This window comes from Onychostruthus taczanowskii, unplaced genomic scaffold (assembly GCF_017590055.1).
Source record: "Onychostruthus taczanowskii isolate IOZ18803 unplaced genomic scaffold, ASM1759005v1 scaffold8, whole genome shotgun sequence".
In the NCBI taxonomy this organism is placed as follows: Eukaryota; Metazoa; Chordata; class Aves; order Passeriformes; family Passeridae; genus Onychostruthus; species Onychostruthus taczanowskii.
This window is the reverse complement of record NW_024505892.1, coordinates 1,829,940-1,852,525: the sequence shown is the minus strand read 5'-3', so window position 1 is coordinate 1,852,525 and position 22,586 is coordinate 1,829,940. Positions and strand designations below refer to the sequence as shown.

General features: G+C 40.3%; 2 protein-coding genes across 3 annotated transcripts; both read right to left on the bottom strand.

Moving 5' to 3' along the window:
* Positions 1-608: 608 nt before the first annotated feature.
* On the bottom strand, positions 609-11,737 carry RWDD1 (RWD domain containing 1). Its single transcript, XM_041423950.1, has 7 exons — positions 11,586-11,737; positions 9,870-9,935; positions 8,582-8,712; positions 7,428-7,571; positions 6,343-6,475; positions 4,792-4,854; positions 609-3,031 (listed from the first exon to the last, which is right to left on the bottom strand). Exons 1-7 carry the CDS (start codon positions 11,656-11,658, stop codon positions 2,919-2,921), a joined length of 723 nt encoding a protein of 240 aa, XP_041279884.1. The 5' UTR covers positions 11,659-11,737; the 3' UTR covers positions 609-2,918.
* A 3,175-nt stretch (positions 11,738-14,912) lies between these two features.
* On the bottom strand, positions 14,913-22,304 carry CALHM4 (calcium homeostasis modulator family member 4). Of its 2 annotated transcripts, XM_041423914.1 has the most exons (4): positions 22,215-22,304; positions 21,278-21,466; positions 16,746-16,986; positions 14,913-15,975 (listed from the first exon to the last, which is right to left on the bottom strand). In XM_041423914.1, the coding sequence occupies exons 3-4, from the start codon at positions 16,905-16,907 to the stop codon at positions 15,571-15,573; spliced, it is 567 nt and encodes a 188-aa protein (XP_041279848.1). In that variant the 5' UTR covers positions 16,908-16,986; positions 21,278-21,466; positions 22,215-22,304; the 3' UTR covers positions 14,913-15,570. The 2 variants fall into 2 exon arrangements, with proteins under 2 accessions (XP_041279848.1, XP_041279846.1); XM_041423912.1 differs by lacking the exons at positions 21,278-21,466; positions 22,215-22,304 and having other exon boundaries at positions 16,746-17,303.
* Positions 22,305-22,586: the final 282 nt, after the last annotated feature.

Here is a 22,586-nt window from a genome sequence, read left to right as displayed (position 1 = left end):
ATGAAAATGCATTTGTTCAGTAAGGTATGTGGAAGTGGCCTTTAAGCTGTGAAAGGTTTAAATACTTAGGACACTAGAGGGGCTCAGACTAGGGAAGAGTTCCTGGAAACTGGGGGACTGTCAGCTCCTGTGTCAGCCCTGTTCTGTGAGGCAGGTGTCAAACAAATGGAAGGAAGGAAAGAAAAGGAGAGATGCCAATAATGCAGTCATAATTTGGATGCAAAATCCTAGGCTTTGCAGCATGCTTGAGATTTTACCCCCAGAGGCACCATCCTCTGAATTTTAACAGAGCTCTGGCAGCAACTACTCAAAACACCCAGCCTGTTCAAAACTAAATTTGCTGTGGTCAAGGTGCAGTATTGCAACTCACTATTGCCTCCATGCATTACAGTGCATGCTTTGGACTGAGGCAGTCAAAAACAATATACAAGAAAGGTTGTCAGTACCAGGATTTTAAATTACTGTAATTATGTTCAAGTTTATAAATGGGATTTTAGTCAGTTAATACAAATTAGTTTTCAATTTAATCCAAAGTAAATAAGCAAACTTAAATATCCCAGCTAAAAAACCCTTCTCTGGAAACTAACATACACACACAGTCAAGCTTATTCTCAGTCAAATTCCCTTTTTATTTCACAGATATTAATTGCTAACAAAGCTAAACAAATCTGCAGTTCAGACTGAGTCGCTACAACTTCTTCCAAGGACCTGGAGGAACGGACTTTATGCAATTTCTTTGTCACTTCAACACTTATTATTTCCTCGGCTTTGAAATGTAACAGCAAAAACACATTTTCACATTTTAACTTGTTTTACATAATTTTAACATTTTTTAAGCTATACATTCTCTGCATGAAAACCAATAAATATGTTAGTGTGAAAACAGACTAGAAAACTTCATTATTCTAGAAATATAAGTCATGAGAAACTTTCATATGTAAGTGACTTATCCGTGATCCACTTGAAAATTTTCTGATTATTACACTTGCACAGACTACGCAGGATCTTGGATTTGGTCCAAATTTAGAGAGCTCCAATTCACTCCTTTTATGAAAAAACAGCAGTTTTAAACATACATAACTGGAAATGGAAAGCAGCCTTAGGATTAAATGGGGTTTTATGCAGCTGAATTGAGACATACCAGAAATAAGTTCAGTGCTCAAGAGCATTTTAAAGCATCCCAGCAATTACACAGGAAGCTGGATGTAGTAACTATGAAGCTTTCAATCCAACTGTCTCTTTGGAAAAGACAAGATTTAACATCACATTTGCACACAATTTTTTTTAATATATCTGGTAACTCTGTTGAAGCACAGATCCTGCTTATTGCTTTGAAACATAAAACATTATCATTGAGACCTAGATGCTTATCTAGAGTTCATAGTAGCCAAAATTAAAAAGATCAAAGGGACGACTGTAGGAACAAAGGCACATGGTTAATTTATAAAAGTATATACAGGGTACTTGAACACTTATTTCTATCTACTAGAAGTTAATTTGCCTTGAATGAAAAAAAATAAAACCATATTAAAGGAGGTCATCCTAAACAGATGTTCTCGAGTGATATGAGCAGAGAATCTTATAACCATTAAATGAATTCCATAATTAAACTTCTCATATTGACTATGGAATTTTCAAATACCAAAATTCATAAATTTATTATTCCTCTAAGCAATGTGATACTTTAGTGCAACCCTCTTCAAAGATTGAAGCTGGCACAGTTAAGGCAGTCTACTAACAGTGTTTAAAATTCAGCACACAGTGTTTAATCATTGAGGTGCCTGTCTCTCTGTTTGGAAAGCTGTCTTTTGACACCATCATCCTTCTAGCGCTGCAGTTTCAAACACAGCATGTTTAAACACTGCAGTTTTTGCAGTGTTTGGGCTTTTTGGAGGTGGTAAGTGAGTAGTCCAACAGCTGTTAGTTCCAGAAACAACTGTGAAGGATGGGCAACATCCCCAACTTGATGTGTAGCTTTACTGCATTCTGTGCTAACCTTCACAGGCTGCCAGCACAATGCTTCTAAAACTACACCATTTACATTCAAACCTATAGAGCACTCTGTAAACCCTGCTGCTGTAATGTGCACTCCACTCATAGTGTTTCAATACAGTCTGCTGCCAAAAGCAAACTGATTTTCCTAAGGTGGGTTTTGATTTTTCATAGAAATTCATTGAGGCACACATTCAAAAAAACCCCAAACGATCTCTGAATAAACCAACCAAACTTCAAGAGGCTTCACATTCTGATTTTTTTTTCCCCCTACTGACCTGATATCACCAGTTTGAAAATATTATCCATGACTATAGCAAAAAAATTCATTCTAATTGTATGGAAATGGTTTCCACTAGACTTTAAAAAGGCTATACAACAAAGGTGACTAGTGCTGTCTATCTACAGCTGATAAATTGGGGCACCAGAACTGACTTGAATTATTAAAAGATTCCACAGGAGGAACAAAAAAAAAAAAAAACTGCATAGTATGTGATCCCTTTTATTCACCAAAGCTGCCCATGTTTATCCCAGGTGGAAGACAGCAGAAAAGCTGCTCAGCATTCAGATGCAGGTGTGTTTAGTGCTTGCTGTAACATCTTTCCATCTTGCATGTTGCCACATCTCTTCAAAAGACAATTACAGAAGTAGGGAGAAAAAAAATAGAGAAAATAGAAAAGCATTTTCAGACAGATCAGTATTTCTCAAATTTTTCATTTGAAATATTAAAGTAAATTTATTTATAGTGAAAGTCATCAGAAGACCATTCTCCTGGATTTAAAATATGTTGGTTTTTTCTTTGGAAACAAATGAAGAAAAAAAGAAAAACAATACACATTACTAAAACCACAGATGCTGTGGCTTTCCTGCCTGCCCCTCTCTCCTTACATATGTCCATACTGATGACAGAATCAGTTCAAATAAGTCTAATCACTATCTAAATTAACAGGGTTGTAGTCAGGGTCATCCTCTTCATCCTCCAACTCTAAATCATCCATTTCTTGGAATAAAGATTCATCAACCTCCACATTGTTTCCGGCTGTAAGGAACAGAAAGATACTTTAATTTCACGCAACAAGGAAAACATGAACAACAACAAAACATACAAGATGTTTTCGTATTAGTTCCTCAGCGTAGGTAGCTGCTAGCTTACTTGGCTTTTATACATCAAACAGATATGGAAAAGTAAATGCTACATTTTATCTTTTTATAGCTGAAGTTTTTTTTTCATTGTATCAAAAAAACCCAGCCAAGAGAAATGTCACACCATTGGGAACATGAAATTAACATTCACATTTGTCAGAAGCAGAGATTCTCTCTCCCCAGGAGAGCCAAAGCAGGAGCTCAGGACCTCACAGATGGTATAATTACTACCATCCTAGTGAGATAAATGCACAGGGTTCATAAAAAATTCCTTACACACCATATACTGACATGCATGTATTTGCTTTCAGATTTAAATTTTAAAAGCAAGATGAAGCTTTGGCTACTTTCACATTTTCTTCTGAAAGAGATGCTTCTGACCTAAAGATAAAACTCGAGGACTGCTATTTTAATTTTATGTATCAACAGTGACATCTTCTGGTCACCAAATAAAGTTTCTATTATTTCACTGGACTTGAAGGCACCTATACAAGATAATGCCATTATCCTCTGAAAATTAGTAGTACATGCTACTGAAATATTAAAACAGACTTAGTAACCTGTTGCATCTATGACAGAATGCAAGCAGCAATAAGAAGGTGAGTTTTAATCACCAGTGGCAATAGGATTACAAATTAATACATTAATCCCAAATCATCTGGGCACAGAAACCAGGTAGAGGTCTGCTCCTCCCCTGAGGAAGCCAAATGTGCCATCAACAAACCATCTTCACTTCAGGTATTTTGTAGGAAGACAAGATTGAATTATTCCCTGTTAAAGAAACTAAACTTCCCCATAACTACCATTTCAAGTTTACACTCACTGACATTCATAAACTTCCTTTTAATTGTTACTTACAGAGAATACTCTTGACCATCTTCTGCCTGTGCTTTGTGATACCAGTAGATAATGCAGCTGCATTAAAGATCTGTCTTATCTCAGAACTCAGGTATTCTAAACTAGGACACTAAAAAACGGTACAGCAAATTGAACAGGTATGTTACTGTGAGTATGCATGCTTTTATATGCTTTATCTCCAGCTGGTTTTCCAAATTTAATATTTTTCTGGCACAGGCTTACAGAATTTTCATCTGGCACCAGGTGAGTATTTTAGGTAAGGTAAGAGGCCCATCTGCAGAAACCATGAAAAAGAACTGGGTTGCACAGAAGCAAGTAATATTTATTTTGACCCGCAAGATGTTTACTATTGATGTTGAGGTTCAGAGAAAAGGTGACAAAAGTTCAAGACCTATGCTTGAAGCCAGGGAAGGCTGGCTATTAGAAAAAAAAAAAATCAGGGCTGAGTTGAGGTTTTTTATTTTCTTTTTTTTCTTTGTTTGTTTGGTTTTTGTTTTGTTTTGCTCCCAGTCCAATCATTTAAATATAAGCAATGTAAGTAAGATCACTTCAAGCACAAGGCTGCACCTCAAGCACAAGGCTGCAAATAAATACACTTTATCATCTTGAAAAGGTTTTGGTTTTGGGAAAAGTAAAATTCTGTTCACTCTGCAAAGCAGTACTTCTCAGAAAGTTCTTCCAATGTAAAAGGGATTCTGATATAAGATGTTAAGTCAGAAATACAACACAGATTTTGCTTAGGAATTTTGACCTTTTTAAGCCACTAACTTTCACTTGTGGAATCAAATAGAAACTTACCTTCCTCCAAGAACTGGATGTCAGAGGTGTCAAGGTTGTGATCCATTTCAAACAGCTGTTTACCTAGAAATAAAATAAAAACCAATATATAAGCAAGTGCAGTTCTGAAGCAACTCTCAACCCAAAGCAACAGTTAGTCAGCTGTTGTCCCCATGTATGGAGACGCGAGCTCTGACTCCATGTTTCAGAAGGCTGGTTTATTATGTTATGATATATATTATATTAAAATACTACATTAAAACTATACTATAAGAATAGAGAGAAAAGATTGATCAGAAGGTTAGAAAGAGCAAGAATAGATTGCATAACAAAATCTTGTGACTCTCAGAGTCTCATGCAGCTGCATCTGTGATTGGCTCTTAATTAGAAACAACCAACATGCACCAATCACAGATGCACCTGTTGCATTCCACAGCAGCAGATAGTTATTGTTTACACTACTTTCCTGAGACCCTCAGCTCCTCAGGAGGGAAAAAAATCCTAGCAAAGGATTTTTCATACAATATCATAGCTACAGTCAGCATGTGTATTTTAGTCTTTCCAAATTAACTAATTCTAGCAGTCTTTTGTGTTTTTAACTGCTCGTTTCTGTAAGCTCCCCATTCTGTTTTTTTTTTTTTTTTTAATTCATCCAGGATTCATCCATGCCAACAAGTGAAAAGGGTCACTGTAATGCCAAGACTTTAATAGTGGAGGGAAGCAAAAATTTACACCCCACAGCTTGTGTTCAGCCCTTATTGCTTTAGTCTTCATCTTGCATTCCACAAGAAATCCCCTGTGGGAACTGGGAAGGAAATCAGGTGACTCCTCCACCTTTTTTCCTATATTCTCCCATTCAAAAAGCAACTTGGACCTATACAAATCACCAGCTTCTACACACACTCACAGAGCTTTGAAGGCAACCACACAGAAGAGTGAAGCCTTTCTGAGTGGGAGGGACAGAAAGAAAAGCTCAGGATTCTTTCCACATAAATCATCTGTCTCCCATCTACATTGCTCGTGCAAGCTTCCACAAACAAGACTGCCTGCTGTCCATGGCAATACTGGAATTACACTAATGACATCCAAGAATAAGTTTGGTTTTGGTTTTCTAAAGGGAAGCTTTTATAAGCTACATTTGTATAGAGGAAAACAGACACCACATACTAACAATACTTTAAAAAACAGAAAAACCAGAAGCCTGATTTCTGTTATCTCATCTTAGCAGATTCCCAAATGCATACCCTTCAGAGAGGAATCAAGCATGTCCTCTGTACAGCTTTTTATGAAACTTAACACCATTAAAATTTCCATCTCTGTCAAACTGCATCAAAACTAGCCAGAAGTGAAGAGAAAACAGAACAGTGATACAGTGTGACCACATTGGTTATGTTTTTTCAGGTAATCAGGTCAAAAGTAGATCCAGCATCACAGGAGAACCAGTTCATAGCTAAGCCATGCAGACAATGTAGCAGGATGCTAAGACCTATCACCTGTGTAAAAATTACTTTTAGACTTGTCATTATAGGCTGGTAGCATTGTAGAAATTTCACAACCAGTATTAAAACATACCGCTTAGCTTATTTTTGCCTGCTTGTTCTTCTTCTTTCATCTTTTTCCTTTTTATTTCTAGAAGTTCTGCATCAAACTTGGCTTTCCAATTAAGGAAATTCTCAATAGTAACAGGAGTGCCATGAAAACGTTGCTGGAAGAATAGAAAACAAGGCTGCAAACACAACTTGCAAAGCTACAGGTGAAGATAAGCATTCTCTTAATTATTTAGATTACAACACTCCAGAAACACTGCTTGCTGTGAAATTTCTGAGAAATTCATCCTAATCCTGAGAGTATATAAAGAACACATTCTTGTGGTTTTTGTCATGGGAGTCTCTCCTCAGAGAACTATACTGAGGTGAAAACTCTCATGGAAGAACCCTGCATACTCCTTTTGTACCTAGAGTGCAATAGTTCACAACTCCCCACTAATATAGTTTATTTATAAGTAGACAGCGCTTTTTATCAACCCTTAAGTGCAATCTACAATGAATTATTGCCCATTAAAATACATGAATCCTTTTACATTGCTGAAACAGAAAAAAAAGATTATTTTTTCACAGACATTTCTTTGCCAATCTTCGAAATACAGAACCTTCCAAGTCCCATCACCCTCCAGCTATTTCTCAGAAAGTGAGTTAAGACTCATTAGCTGGACTTACCACAATCCATGAATGGTGAAACTATTCTGCAGAAGGGCAAACCAGTCTTGAAGACTGGTCTCACTGCTTCCACCCTATCCACTCAGTCTTCCAAGGAAGACAGCCTTCCTCAAACCATGGAGCCCATTCCTCAAACCATGGAGCAGCATGCCATATTTTAGTCTTTTTTGCTCCCCATTCCCTCTTCCTCCCCCTTCTTCCAGAAAAAAACAACTCTCTACAGCAAATCTGATTTCATTTGGGAAAAATCCTTGCGTTAGGAAGTAATGCTAGAAGGGACTGTGAACATGCAGTTAGACTCTAAACAATCTTATGTTTCAATTAAATCATCTTTAGGATAGCTGTTCCTTTCTCACTGCAACTGAAAACTGCTCCAGCATCAAACCAATGCATTTTGAAGAAGCTGAAAGTCTTTTTCCTTGAAGACATTATTTTACATACCTTCTCTTCTTCCTCTGCTTCTCTTTCTTTCTGTTTCTTCTCTTCTTCTCTTCGGGTTTTTATTTGATCCACTATTTCATTTAATTTCTCCTGTACTGCTGAGACTAGAGTGAAGATCATTACCATTCCTAAATTTTCTTCTGCCTACAACACAAAGAAGGCAACTTCAAACAGAAGAACCTGAATGCATTAATATGTTTATAGAAAGCAGGATGTTGTGCAAATACAGAGGGCACAGCAGACACATTCTGCACCAGTCTCAAAAGCTTGCTGTAAAAGTCAAATTCAGCCAGCCAGTTAATCCAGTCAGTTATCCCCAGATGGGCGTGCAGCAAAACACAAAGATGAATGCCTGTGATTGGGTTATTAACACATTACAGATATCCTCTGAAAGGCTTTTTCATGAATAAAACAAAACCTACAGTAGAAACACAACTCTAAAATTTGAATATCATAAATCATAAGAGACAAGTCACTCAGAACCTTTCTTCGCCTGGAACAGTTTATTCTTTAATTCTATTACATGCTCCTTTGAAGTGAGACAGTTTCCCAGGAAAATCAGAAAACATCAGCTGATGAAAGTAAGTTTATATGAAGTAAACTGAAAATGAAAAAAATGCCCATTAAACATATTATGGCAATTTTAATGCAGTGAGGGCTTGACAGAAATTCCTGAAACCAAAGAAGTGCTTCCTTCTTTCCTTCACAATGCACTCTCACTGATCCCAAATGCTGATGAGATCCACTCCACCCTCAAACAGTTATGTTATCAAAAACAATCAAGAATCAATGTGGCATTTTTTAATATTTCCAAATGAAACTGAGGCAGCTTATTTTCACAAATATTACACATACATATATATATATATACACACACACAGTAAAACAAATTCACCTTAAGGTAGAAGCGGAAGAGGGGAAGCCCTAGTGCACTTCCATTTCATTATTCTGCATTATTGCCCACACTGAATTAGCCCTGTATCTTACCTCAATGATGTCATTCACCAAACTCAACTCACAAAATAAGTCCCTATAGTATGGAACAAGTTTCAAATAAGTAGCAGATACCTCTGAAAACAACTGATTTGAGAGAGAAATTCCAGCCAATGTGTCAAGTGGTATCAAGCTATTCCAAGATATTCTGTTTTCCTTACCTGCTGCTCTAGCAGTTTTATTATGTCCATGACATCATTATCATCAAGATTCTCCTGTGAGACAATTTCATATAGTGGAGTTTCATCAGGGTATTTTTCTCTGTAGGTAAATTTAAGGGTTGTTTGGACAGCTACAAGATAAAGAAAGAAACACATATTCTTATGATGATAACTCTGTATAACTTTAATGTTATGTTTTCCTACTACATCAACAGCCTAAAGATTATAGAATATAAAATATTCTTGCCTCTAAGGAACAGTCTTCTTACACCAATGTATGAAGAGATTTAAACATAACCCAAGAGTTCAAAGAAATTAAGATGATAAAGTTTACACTTGCACCAACTATTAAAACCTACTCATGTCTGAAAGGTCTTTAGGAAGACTGAAAAACCTTCTGTGGTATGACAGGTACTAGAGCAGTAATCTCCCTCAGATTCTACTTAAACATGGAAACCAACAAGAGTTGTCGTAACAGAACTAGAGAAAATCTCAGGATATTAACACCTCAGATTCTGTGTGCCTGATTGAAGCATCAACCTCTGTGTTTGGTTCCAGGGCTTCACACTGTGGACAAACACGTTATGTCCAGTGGAAGTTATTAAGCAGAGAACTGCCTAAGAAAAAATGCATTCAATCTGAAGCTGCCCAGAGCCAGGGTAATATGGAAACAAGGCAAACGAGATTCAAGTTCCTTTTACACATCCTCCCAGAATACCAGAGAGAAGCTTTCCCTTAGTTCTCAGCAGCACAACAGTCCGTGCAACACAGATACCTGCTCTAAGCAGGGCTTACTCCTTTCAAACTAAGTAAGGCACCAATTTATTCCTTCTGTTATAGTATCCAGAACAGCACCTTTCAAACTTGCTTGGAGTAAGGCTTGCTTACAATATGCCCACGCAAAAAATACACAGGGACCTGGGACCCACAGCCTTCTGTTCTGGAGCTGTTCCTTAAGTGCTGCCCATTCATAGCACACAGACTCAACCCTCCTACGTAGCTGGCACACACACAGTTGCCAGAAACCAAGTCCCCTCACAACATGCCTGTAAGCCACTGGAAGGATGGTGACAACCCGTACTTTTTGAAGCTACGCTACAAAGCATTTGAGATTCAGAAGAAAGCAGTCCTACTTGCAGCATAACGTTTCTGCAAACTGAACAAGGATATTTGCGAAGGAATGTTTGCGGTACCAGGCCTCTAGAAGGAGGTATACATAGCTGTTGGTGATAGAATTAGATGTAAACATATACAGGAGAAGTTTCTGAGTAAGACGTGATCAACTTACTTTCATCATTTTCTCCAGCTTCAGATGTCACAGTGATTGTGAAAGTTGTTGGCTTTTCTGACAATACTGTTCAAAGGAAAAAAGCAAGAGTCAGGGAGAGTCCTTAAATCAATTACTTCTTCACATCAGTGAAACTGAACTTCTTAAAGAGACTTATAAAGGAAGTAAGCTCTTGATAGAGTGTTAAGGGCCTTTTTAACTTATTAATGTAATACTTTTCAATTAACAGCTATTTTCCATACGATGTGATGCCTGGAGTCTCTTTGAATGAGACCATACATCATCAAACAATACCAAAGGGTTTCACTTTTGGAAAACTTTCTCTTCTGAAAGTTTCTGTGTTCCACAAAGTGCAAATCAAATCAAACAACTTCTGTAGTGCACTGACTGCGTGCACAAAGCTACCAAAGCTGATTTGCTTTACTGCACTAAATGTGCCTGATGAGCATCCAGTGCACTCTTGACCATGGACTATTTTTACAGTAGGTTTCCACTGATATTTAAAACAGCTAATGCAAGAAATGCTACTAACCAAGCAACGTACTAGAATGAAAGTGTGTGAATCAGGCAGCTAGAAGATAGACAACACAACACAGCAAGAGCTGTGACCTGCGTTTCACAGGCTAAAAACCTCATTACACAATTGTGGGTTGCAGACCACATACTCACGTAAGAGGTGCTCTGCATCTCTGTTATAACCTATGCCCAAATTAGTGTACATGCTCTCAAAGTATCAACTGAGTTTTGCCTAATTGCTAATGTACTACTATGATCTTTATTCCCCTCTCCTCCCTTGGCATAAAAGCGAACATGAGCGAACAATAACTCTGAGTAAGCATCACAGTAAAGGCTGTATGAAAGAATATGACTTCGATATCAGTATCAGATATTCACCATTCCCAGCTACCACAGATCAAGTCATATACCTTTAAGTAATCTTTAGCACAAAACTGAAGACCTGAAAAGATTTTCAGATTGAAGCAATAGGCAACTGTACTGGGAAAATGTTTGTGTGGTGAAGTTATTGCCAAGAAAGATGGTGTGAAACTCTAGGCAGAGTAGACTGTACAGGAAGGAAACAGAAAATGCCCCATTTCTTCCACTGTTAATATTCTTTGGATACAGAATGCCAAAAAAATTATGTTGGATTAGGCAGCATTTGGATACTCTTGATTGTTTGATGGTAAATTGAAAATCCTGAAAAACTGATGAACCAATGTATCCACAATATGAAAGTTTTAGCTACACCAGGGAATTAAAGCTTGCCTTTTTTTCACCTGCAGCAGAGTAAGGCAGGTACTGGCAATACATTTACGGAGAAAAGAGCACCTTTAAGCACCCCAAAACATCACATGCCTCACGACCGCGACAAGCTTGCTAAGGAAAACCGGTCGGCACACAAACCAATTCCCAGGACTGCATCTTTTGAAAGGTTTCTCTGAAGAGCATCCTTCCAGTGCAGGGCACCGGCTTGCCCACGCCGGGCTGGCTGCTGTGCCACGGCGCTAACCGCGGCAGGGGCAGAGCCCACGGACCGGGCCACAGGGGCCATCAAGCGCTTCGCTCTTCCCGGCCAGGGAAAGCGAACCAACATCCCGAGCACGCACCCGAGCCGCGCGGCTCGGAACCCCGCGGGACCCGCGGCAGCCCCGCCGCGGCCTCCCGCTCCGCCCCCCGCACGCCGGCTGCCAGCGCGGCCCCGGCGCGGCCCCGCACCCGTGAACGAGTCCGGGTAGATGGACTCCAGCGCCTCCAGCTCGTTGCGCTGCTCCTCGCTGTAGTCGGTCATCGTGGCACGCCGCCCACGGCCATGGGCCGCCCGCACCGCGACGCCGCCGCCACCCCCGCCCGCGCCTGCGTTGTCCCGGCCCCGTCCCGGCCCTTCCTAGCATGCCTCGCGCTCGCGGTAGGCGGGAATGCCGCCTCTGGGCTGGGCTGGAGGGAGGGACGGAGAGAGAGAGGGAGGCGGTGCAGCTGCCATGGCGGGAGGCGGGTGCGGCTGGTCCCTGATCGCCCTCAGCCGCGGCGCCCGCTGCCCAGTCAGTTCCAGCGCTCGCTGCTGCGCTCAGCTCCAGACAGGACGGAGCGTACCGGGCGTGCGGGAGGGATCCTGCTGGCATCGCCCGCGCTGCTTGCCCGCCCCTCCCGGGAGCGGCGGCCCCGGCAGAGCTGAGATCCGCAGTCCCTGTGTTGCACAGACTGGTCATGCATGGTATGGGTCACTCTTGGACGTTCTTCCCTTGAAAATTTACAGGGATCAGCAAACTGAAGGGGATTCAAACCCGATGCTCTAGGTACTGCGTAAGGGTACCGTGAAGGCAGCTGAATGCCATTTCTGCCAGAAATTGGAAGTTTATTAGATGCAGCTAGTGATTTGCAGCTTGAAGTTAAACAGCGCGTGCAAACTTCCCAGGAAAAGTTCACCGTCATTTCTGGGGTCCCATCACATCGGCGGCATTGCCATGATGTGTGTGCAGAACAGGAGTCGCCAAGGCTAATGGTGTTGGGAGCTGCCATGCTTTGGGGTTACCTGCCAGGATGGATTTAAGACTGTCGAGGGTTAAACAACATCACACCCTGATGGGTACGTGGTACACAGAGTGGTTGTAAGGTGCATCCCGTTCCTGGCCCCACGGCTGGCAGTTTTCCCTTAGATACATTTTATAAGCCCAAGGTTTCCATAAAAGTTACCATGGGCATAAAGAAAATAATTTTCAAGTGAGCAAACTGGAATTCTAAGTGGATTATTGGGTAAAATTACTCATTTCAGCACAGTTTGACTGTTTAACTGTACCAACTCATAGATTTGTCTGTAATCATGAATTAATTTAAAAGCTGTGCCTTCACTACCAATCTCACATGTATCAAAGAAGCAAGGAGTAAAGGGAAATACCCCAAAACTTAAAATACTGCAGCTGTAGTACTGTGGATTAATATATATGCTAACAAGGTGATAGTCTGTTAGTATATTGGCAGGCTGACTTCACAGTGACAGATAGTATTTCTACTCAGTATTTCAAATTACATATTTTATGAAAAATACAGGGCAAATAGTAATCAGGACAAAATCAGAACCCATGAAGCCTAGTTTAAAAATCAGGTGAGCAAGATATAAAAAGAATTTTACAGGTTATTCTTAACTGCAAATATTGCGTCATTTTGTAGTAGTACCGTAAAACAATAGAAGAGGAAAGAATTCACATAGACTAAAGACAGCAAGTTTTTGTCATTTGGATCCAGATATCAGCATTTCTATCAAAACCTTCAGATACACAACTTAGCTGCATGTGTTCCAGATTAGTGTTCCATCTTAAATAAAAAAGCATGAATATTTTTTAAAAAGTTAAATCAGAAGTTGTGTTTACTACCAGAGGTACTTTGTTTCCTAAGGAGTTCACATACACAATGCAGCCCCATTACCTTTTATTACGTTTGCATAGCCAGATTTTGGTAGCAGGGGCATTACAGGGATGCTTCTGTGAGAAGCTGCCAGAAGCTTCCCAGTGTCCTACAGAGCTGATGCCAGCTGGCTCCAAGATGCACCTGCCGCTGAGCACCATCAGCCATGGTTGGCAGCACCTCTGGGATAACAGGTTTAAGAAGGGAGGAAAGAGACCCTGAGCAACAGAAATGGCAGCCAGAGAGAGGAGTGAGCAGAACATCTCTGCAGACACCAAGCTCAGCGAGGAAGGAGAGAAGCAGGTGCCACAGGCTCTGGAGCAGAGGTTCCCCTGCAGCCCCTGGGGAGGCAGCTGTGCCTCTGCAGCTCAGGGAGGGCCCTGGTGAAACAGATCCACCTGCAGCCCCTGGAGGAACCCACAGCAGAGCAGGTGGGTGTCTGTAGGAGGCTGTGACCCCAGCGGAGGCCTGTGCTGGAGCAGACCCTTGGCAAGACCTGTGGAGAGAGGAGCCCTCACTGCAACAGGTTTGCTGGCAGGATTTGTGACCCTGCAGGATTTGTGAACCTGCCCTGGAACAGGTGGTTCCTGAAGGCCTGCAGCCCGTGGAAGGGACCCACACTGGAGCAGTTCATGAAGAGCTGCAGCCTCTGTAAAGGACAACACTGGAGAAGTCAGTGGAGGACTGTCTCCTGGGAGGAAGTACCCCATGCTGGAGCAGGGGGAGAGTGTGAGGAGCCCTCCCTCCAAGGAGGAAGGAGCAGCAGAGACAATATGTGGTGATGTGACTGCAACCCCCATTCACTCACACCCTCTGCACCACTGGAGAGGAAGAGGTAGAACATTTGTGAGTGGAATTGAGCCCAGGAAGAAGGAAGGTGGTGGGGAAAAGGACTTTAAAATTTAGGTTTATTTCTCATTATCCCTCTCTGATTTCATTGGTAATAAAATAAACTAATTTCTCCAAGTGGAGTCTGTTTTGCCCTTGACAGTAATTGCTGAGTGATCTCTCCTTTTCTTTATCTCAACCCATGAGCCTTTCCTTATATCCTTTCTCTCCTATCCAGCTGAGGAGGGGAGGAACAGAGCAGTTCTGACTCCTGCATTTTCTAGTAAAATGCACTAAATAATTAGATTTTTCCACTTCAAGCCCCTGGGGTCATTTATTAGTAGCAGATAGCATCCTATAGTGTAGCATATGGGTTTGGAGCCCACATGTATGTGTGTACATAGCGAGGCAATGCAGGAAGCATTAAAAAAATTATGGCATGCATTTCCCTCCCACTTAGAAGCATCTGCACAGAGGGTTAGAGAGGAGATGAGTAATACCACATCATACCAAACTGACTTAACACAAAAACATCATTAAGCCTTATTTCACAAAATTGAGTAATTTTTAATCACAGTAATTTTCATGGGCCCAGTGTATGTACAAATTACAAGTTTACAGAGGCAAAGTAAACCCTGCTGTACAGACTGAGATTTTTCCCATCCTCATTTTCTATTTGTACAGTAGGAAAGCACACAGATACCTTGGAGATTTTGAAGTGTTTCCAAATAGGACACTAACCTTGCTATTTCTTTCAGCCAGAACACATTTCAACTCAGTTTGCCATATGTCAAGTGTTTGTTCATACAGCTGCTATGTGTTACACACCTCACAATGTGCCTCAGTGGGGATTTTCTCTCCTTATCAGAATTGAAAGTCCTTTCATCGCTGTAGCTAAACTCAGCCTTTGATGATAAAATTTCCCCATATGTTTCCTGCATGCTACTGTAGCCCCAGACTTAACTAGTAGTTAGCTCAGTGTAGATTACTTATATAATACAAAAAAAAAAAAAGAACAGAAGAGGAGAAACAAGTAATTTCTGCTAGGTGTCACCAAAGAAAAGCTGGATAGCTACCCTTGCTCCATACAGAATGGACCAATTAATAGGATCCAATCAAGGTCTACCTCTTAAAGATCCTTTTAATAGAAAGAAAAAAATTTAAAAAGCATTTGCAAATAACTTTCTTAGTACATACTTATCCTTTCAGTACAACCATTAGAAAGCAGAGAGCTGAAGCTTGAAATAGCCCACCCTAATCTAGGCATAGATCACCACAACCCACAGGAGTCAAAATGCCATCAGTAAAGGCATCTGTAAGCAGGTGGTGAAGGTCTACATTAACAAGATGCACTTGCTCACATAATTTATACATCAATGTAATGCTGTACTGGAAAGTTCCAGTGCAGCTCAGGTCTGATATAGAGCTAGACAGGTTCCTGCTTCTCTGCAAAATATTGTGGGGTCTTGGATCTTCAGAGCTGTGTTATGATCCCAGGGTCTTCATCAATCCTCAGATACTTTCCACTTGCACGCTCCTTGAGTGCCCAGTCATGGAGGAGGCTGTAATCATAGTGCTCCTTATCCACTCGTTTCAGAAAGGCCAGTCCAGAAATGGCCTGCCACTCCCTGAGAGATGGGATACGAATTTCCTTTACACTCTCACTTCCTGGGACAAAGCCAAAGAACTTCCTTACATTCTGCATGGCATAGAGCCTGGAGTGCTGCTCTGTTGCCTCATCAAAGAGCTCCTGCTCATTGTGGACATAGCTGTTCCAGTATCTGTAGTGCAGGAAGCTGAGCGGGGACAAACAGCTTGCCAGGCAGTAAGAAAGGAACACAGTGATGACTACCACAGCAATCAAAAGCCAGCCAGCCACCTTACCAAAAGAAAAACAAAAACCAAAACCAAACTGTTAGAGCTGAAAATACTCACAATGATAACGTTTGAGCACCAGAAAATCCATAAGATTATCTTTACTTGCTTTTCCTAAATAACAGCATTAACAAGCCTGGAAAGCATCTGTTGCCACCAAACCCAGTCTATGCTTACTGGAGGCAGCCGTGTAGTAAAATCACTTGTTCCTTTTGAGTTCAGGAAAGTTCTGTTGTGCGGATTTAAGAATATTGCTTTCTCAGCTATTATTGTTATAAGATAGGCCATGCGGGTCCTAGACTATATTAGCTTATAGCCTGTTTAAAAGGTTTTTCTCTGAAGTGACAACTTAATGCTTCTCCTATTATTTACCCAGTACGCAAACTTTTAGAATTGAGTCTGATCTAAACCCCAAGATTTTACATGGGTTCACATGAAGCTCTCACAGCCAGGGCCTCTTAGTCACATTTCTTCTGCTTTAATGAAGAAACTTCATACCCTCCCTGGCTCTTGAACTTCCATTTGTTGCACTTGGTATTATATATCAGGATACTACACAAGGAAGAATGTGTCCTCAGGCAGCAGGTAACAAATGGGACAAGCACATATAGTAATTTATATACCTAAAGTAATTTATATACCTAAAAGAAAAGAACAGGCTTCAAAACACACAGAGATTTAGCACTCAAGGCAGTGGACATTGATCTAGCTTTATGCCTGCTGAATTAGCTTCACCTCATACCATCAAGTTTACAGGCAACAGGAGTTACTCACTTGAGACTGGTATCGGAGGAGAAGAATCACTTCATCTCTTGCCCGGGTCAGCTCTGGAGGAACCAGCTGCCTGCAGGGAAATGCAGCCAATATCCTGCTGCGCTCACTGGCGGTAACATTAGGAGCAGTTCCATAGTAATGCACAGGGACGTACTCGCTCATAGCACAGATATAATAGGAGCCATTTATCAGGGTGACTGCAAGCCATGTGACTGGAGCAACCAGTGCCCTCCCCGTGATGCTGCACAGGACAAAGCAGAGCAGTTTGCATTTCAGCAACCAGTTGGATGAAGTCTCCCTCTCAAAATGAGAGCTTTTGCCCATAACCAGCCTCCAAGTCTGGTTGTTCAGGGCATAGCCAACAATCAGAAGGATCAGTGCAGGCACTCCTAGGAAAGCCAGCCCATATATAAGGTTCTGTCCAACATGACAGGGACAGCTGAATGTGAAAAAAGAGAAAAGTTGCTGCCCGCCGATTGTCAATATTGCAATTATTGCATTAGCTATAATGACCTCTTTGCCTTTTAGAAAAATCAACCACTTTGGAAGGAAAGTCATTTTAGATCCTATTCTTTACCAGATTCTTTTGACTTAAGTCAGTACTAACTTTTAGTTATATTTAACAAGTGTCAATGGCAGAGCAGAGTAAACACCAACAGCTCAAAATAAATACCACTAAACAACATGCAAAAACCCCTACTAGTCTTTTCTCCTCCCACTAATTTTCAGTGGCTTGTTTGGTAGCTTTAAGTATGCTTGCAGACATCCCCTGATGTGTTTTAATTGATTCAGTAATTTATCTCAGCTGTTCTGGAAAATTGAGCTTTTAGGCTGTTGTGAGCTCTGCCAGCCCATTGCTAATTGTCTGAAATTAACATTAAATTCCCCCTATCTTTTGGATGGCAGACAGCACTCTCAAACTGATGGCTAACCTGTCAGGATTAATTGCCAAGCTGTTTGCTAATCAACAGTAATTAGCAGAAACATGGCATGAAAGTAGGGAAAAAAAAGGAGCCTTCCAGCTAGTCTTCATAAAAGATCACCCAAACAAATCCTTGGCAAATGGCCCAATTAAAAAAAAAGAAAAAAGCTTCTACTTTAAAATCAACTTATAATATATTCCATAAGTTGCACAATGTTTGGAATCCCAGTGCTGTCTGCATTTGATGTCCATGAATGAGCAATTCATTGTCCAAGCACTGGAGACTGAGAAGTAGTTAGCTGCTGGATCATGAGAATTTTAGTATTTCACCTGTAGGTGGCAAGAAGCTGGTGTGTCTCTTTTCCTGACAATGCTGAATGTTTCCTTTGGAAAGTTGGTTGCAGTTTTTATTTGTTTTGGTTTTTGTTGTTGTTGTTTTTTTTTGTTTTGTTTTGTTTTTTTTTTTTTTTTTAATAAGATATATATAATCTGCTATTCAAAAAAATATCAAGCCAGCTGGTATTATATCGTTTGCTTGTGATTATGAATTCTAAGATTTTCTGCAAGTATAGTCAGTCCTATTCCATGGACAGAGATAAAAATTTTTCAATTAAGCATTTCCATAGCTGGCTTCTGGATATTGGGATAGATGACCTGGGCTCTGAGCATCTCTCACAAATCAAGCTTTAAGCAGAGGTCTGAAAATTTGAAAGCATTTCACTCTTCATGATTTTCTCTGGATTGCACTTTTTCTGTGGTCACACTATCCAGTAGTTCTATGCATTGCATAACCTAGGCTGATCTGAATTTGCAAATACTTGTGTTTAAGTACTGGCAAGTCTGACAGTCTGTCATATAAATGTTCTTACCAAGAGAAAAAATAAAGTAAAAGTTAGCCAGAAAGTTTATAGGGAAATTTGCCTTCCCATTACAGGTGTCTATGTCCAGCATGGGTGGACTTGGTTGTGTGATACAATAGTGTCTCCACTCTTGGTTGTGTGATACAATAGTGTCTCCACTCTTCCCTCCCCTTGCAGAGAGGGTTGCTACCAATAAATTTGATCTCAAACAGCAGTTTTAGCACCCATGGTGTCTGCTTGGATGGCAGAGACACTCTCTCAGCTGTTGCGCGCAGGGATGGTACGTTACACATGCCTTGCCTGTTCACTAGGCAGGACCCTGTTCCTCCAGGGCACTCTTAGGGTGGACACCTGCTTGTCTCATCCCCAGTCACCATCTGGGACAGAGGTCCTTGCTGGCAACTGGCTCTCAAACAATGTGACGCTGTTATACAAAATTAAAAGCAGTACAGAAACATGCTGCAACATCCAGCAGCACTTTGGCACAGCTTCTCTGGAGCTTGTTACATTCTTAGTTGTTTGGACAGAGTAATAGCACAAAGAAATCCCAGACCTGTCTGAATATTGCCATTTTAAACCTTCATTTTCTTTTAGTATCATAGGGTTTTCAGTAACTTTTTTTTTTTTTTTTTTTGGTACTAGTGACATTATATTTGGAAAAAAAAATCAGTGAAATAAACCTACAAGGCTACCACAAAATTATTTTATAAGAGTCTTCCGTTATGCCTCAGTTCATTTTAAAATCTCTGATTCCTTCTGAGATTTCTTTTGGAACCTGTGTCTTATTTTGTTTATAAGGGAGGAAGGCTTTCCCAAGCATTACTTGTTTACTCAAGAAACACATTAGATGTGAAACTGAAGTGGAATCCAACACTAAAATATTAACAGTCAGCCTAAGGCTGTTGAATGAGGCAATTTATACAATCAATACAACCACTTTGTACTTCTGCATTTTCATTCCTTGGCATTTGCTTTCATTGCCTGCTGTAAATGATCCTGCTGGGTCATCCTATTATGGAACAAATTACGGGATTGGATCCAATTAAGAGCTTGGGTGGCACATCAAATCTTTAAGTACTTGCCTCTGCAGAGGAACCCAGGGTCCTGAGGTAGACATTGAGGCTCTTTATCCAATTCCAAGGAAGAGTTAGGACTGGATGCAATCCAAAATACCACTACCTGAGGTGACAGCTGGCAGGCTGTGAGGCAGAAGGATGCTTATAGCTGACATCTGAGGCAAATAGGATCCATGAACAAACCTTAGTCATGGTTTTGATTTTCATATTGCAGGGCTGTCAGCTTGAACTCACTGCCAGTAACCTCACTTATGAGAAGAAGAGATTTTTATATTTTTTTTAAGGAGTGAGAATCATTTGTCATTTCTTTTAAGACATGGTTATTGGAGTACAGATTTCACCTTCCCATACACAGCAAACCATTTTTATTCTCCTTTTTATTGAAATAAAGCAACCATGGCAGAATAGAGAGATTTCAGCTGCCTTCTCCACCTGATCTAGTAAAAACTCACTCATCTCTTTCTTTCAAAACTCAATTATTAGTGGGGAGATGTGACTGTGCTGCAAAGAAGCTGTGTTCTCCAACATTCCTGCCATAGTTCTACCAGCTGAGCTTAGTTTTGCCACAGAGAGGATTTTGATATTTATTGGATCAAAAAAAAAAAAAAAAAAAAAAATATTCTGCCTTCAGGATTTTGTTATCTAATGGCCAGGCAAAGTTAGGGAGGAAGAGGGAAGTGATCTATTTTCCATCTGAAGTTTGGAGGATGAGACTGAATCCTGGTCTCTCTGGTCCTGCACACATGTTTTCATCACTGAGCTAGCAGTAAAAAGGCTGTTGTTCTGTGGCTCCTCTAGCATTTGAACATTTTGGATTCTATTTTGCATGGATGTCAAGCCCACCTGTGCGTGTTAGAAAGCATGGTATGAAAGTACCTGCATGACAGATTTCCTGTGGGAGTAGAGGGGAGCACTGCCCGTGTCCTGTGAGCTGCCAGGTCACAGTCTAGAGGCAGGCTGCCAAGTCATTTTCATGGTCTCTTTGGCCTTTGGAGAAATTCCTGTCCCCTTAACCAGGACAAGCACTGATGAAAAAAATTATAAGCTTTATGTTAAGGGAAGGATAGAAATCTGTTAATGATTCTTTCAAAACTTACATATTTCACTTCAGAATTCAGCTGTGCTTTATAGGCAAATTGATGAGATTTTAAGTTCCTGCAGAGCGCAGAAAGGAGGCGCTCAAATCTCAAAACACCCTCTTGAGAAACATAACCTAACCAAGGAAGTTTCAGCAGGTCAAACTGAGAAGGCTTCCCAGGCAGGGCACTGCAGCAAAGTGACAGCAATGGCATTGCTTTATTTGGAAACGTGGTGAGACCAGCAGCCACGCTGGACTTCTAGTAAAAGCACTCATGTGTGATATGAGAAACCTGTGTTCAAGTTTTTTTCACATAGCTTCAAGCCCTCAACACCTATGTTCTTGTGGTTTGAAAGAATTCTATTTTCTGTCAGAGAAAATTTAATACATGGTCTATCCATCTGAAAAATGGAGAGCAAACAAAAGCTTGACCCTGCATTTTACTAATTTGTACACTTGCCTTTTTTGGTTAATGCATTCTTGTTTTGCCTTAAAGAAAATTTCACTTGTTGTTGGTTTTGGGGTTTTTTTGGCTTTCTAATTAGGCAATATCTGATTTATTCTTTATTTCTATGTTGCACTTACCATGTACTTACCTCTGTAGGTATCAGCTTTCCCATAATAGCTGGTCCATTGCAAGAGACAGAGTGCTGGTGCATGCTTTTATCTGTGCTTTTGAGCTTTGGTTTTTATTTTTTAGTTTGATGGGAATTGAGAGAACTGCTGTAGTCTAATGCTCAAGCACTGTGAAGACTGACTTTGGGGCAGAAGGCTAAATTTCTCACCTAAAAAACAGGACAGAAAGGGAGGTAGAGGGTGATTCTAACTTTCTCACTATTCCAATTGCCTTGGATCCCTTCTAAGAAGTACATGTTCAGGATTAAAACATGATGTGTGCCTACCTCTACTCTTTTCACAGGGCTGCAAGACAGTCCACCAAGGACTTGTTTCCCTCACTGGAGCCAATGAATCCCCAGTTTGTTTGGACACACCATTTCAGCTTTGTTTTCTCAATAATGTGCAAACCTTTCAAAATGCAGTACCTTGTACTCAAAAAATAGCAATATATGTGTGAGTTTACTTGGGTGCACATGGCATGTCTGCATTTTTCAAAGGATGTTTATGTATCCTTGCTATTGCACTGTCTGGTGCACAGGGTTCCCACATGATTATCATATTAATAATGCAGGCTGAAGTAATTAATCCATATATATTCTGAACCAGATAAACAGAATTGTGCTTATTTATGAGTAGTCTTAAGTGCTTTGTAGTGGGTTCACTGAAGTTGAATTATGCTAATTACAATCTCACAGGTTGTTGTTTTTATTTTTTTTAATGTAATGCAGTACTCTTTCTTGTGGAATATGGGATTACTCTTGCAATATGAGATATATTTGGTGCTTGTCACTAGTTGGAGACAATCAGAGAAACAAACCCATCTCAGACTCAGTTTAGAAATGCAAGTAACTATCTAGAGAATTGTAATGCCTGGATTTTAAAATTTATTAAAATTTAGATATGAGAAGTACTTACAATTGTTTCACTTATAAAATGGAATAAGGTTTTACAGGGTCAGAAGAGCACCTGAAAAATAAAAAAATTGAAGAGGCAATTACATTGTAAAATTGTCAATACAAGTTCATTCTGTGTGAAATAAAAGCAGTCAGAATGACTGAGCCTTACACAGAAAAAGCTGAAAATCTTTATTTTTCCTGGTTGAATTGTGTCATAACTTTAAACTACCATTTTTTGAAATAAACTAATCTTCCTTATCCCAAATGAATCCCATCTGAATGCCTTCTGTGTATCTGTAGAAGTAAATATCTGTAATTTTATTCTAGCACTGAATCTATTAGTTAATAGAAATTTAATAACAGCATGGCTGTTATTAAGGAGGAGGCCATA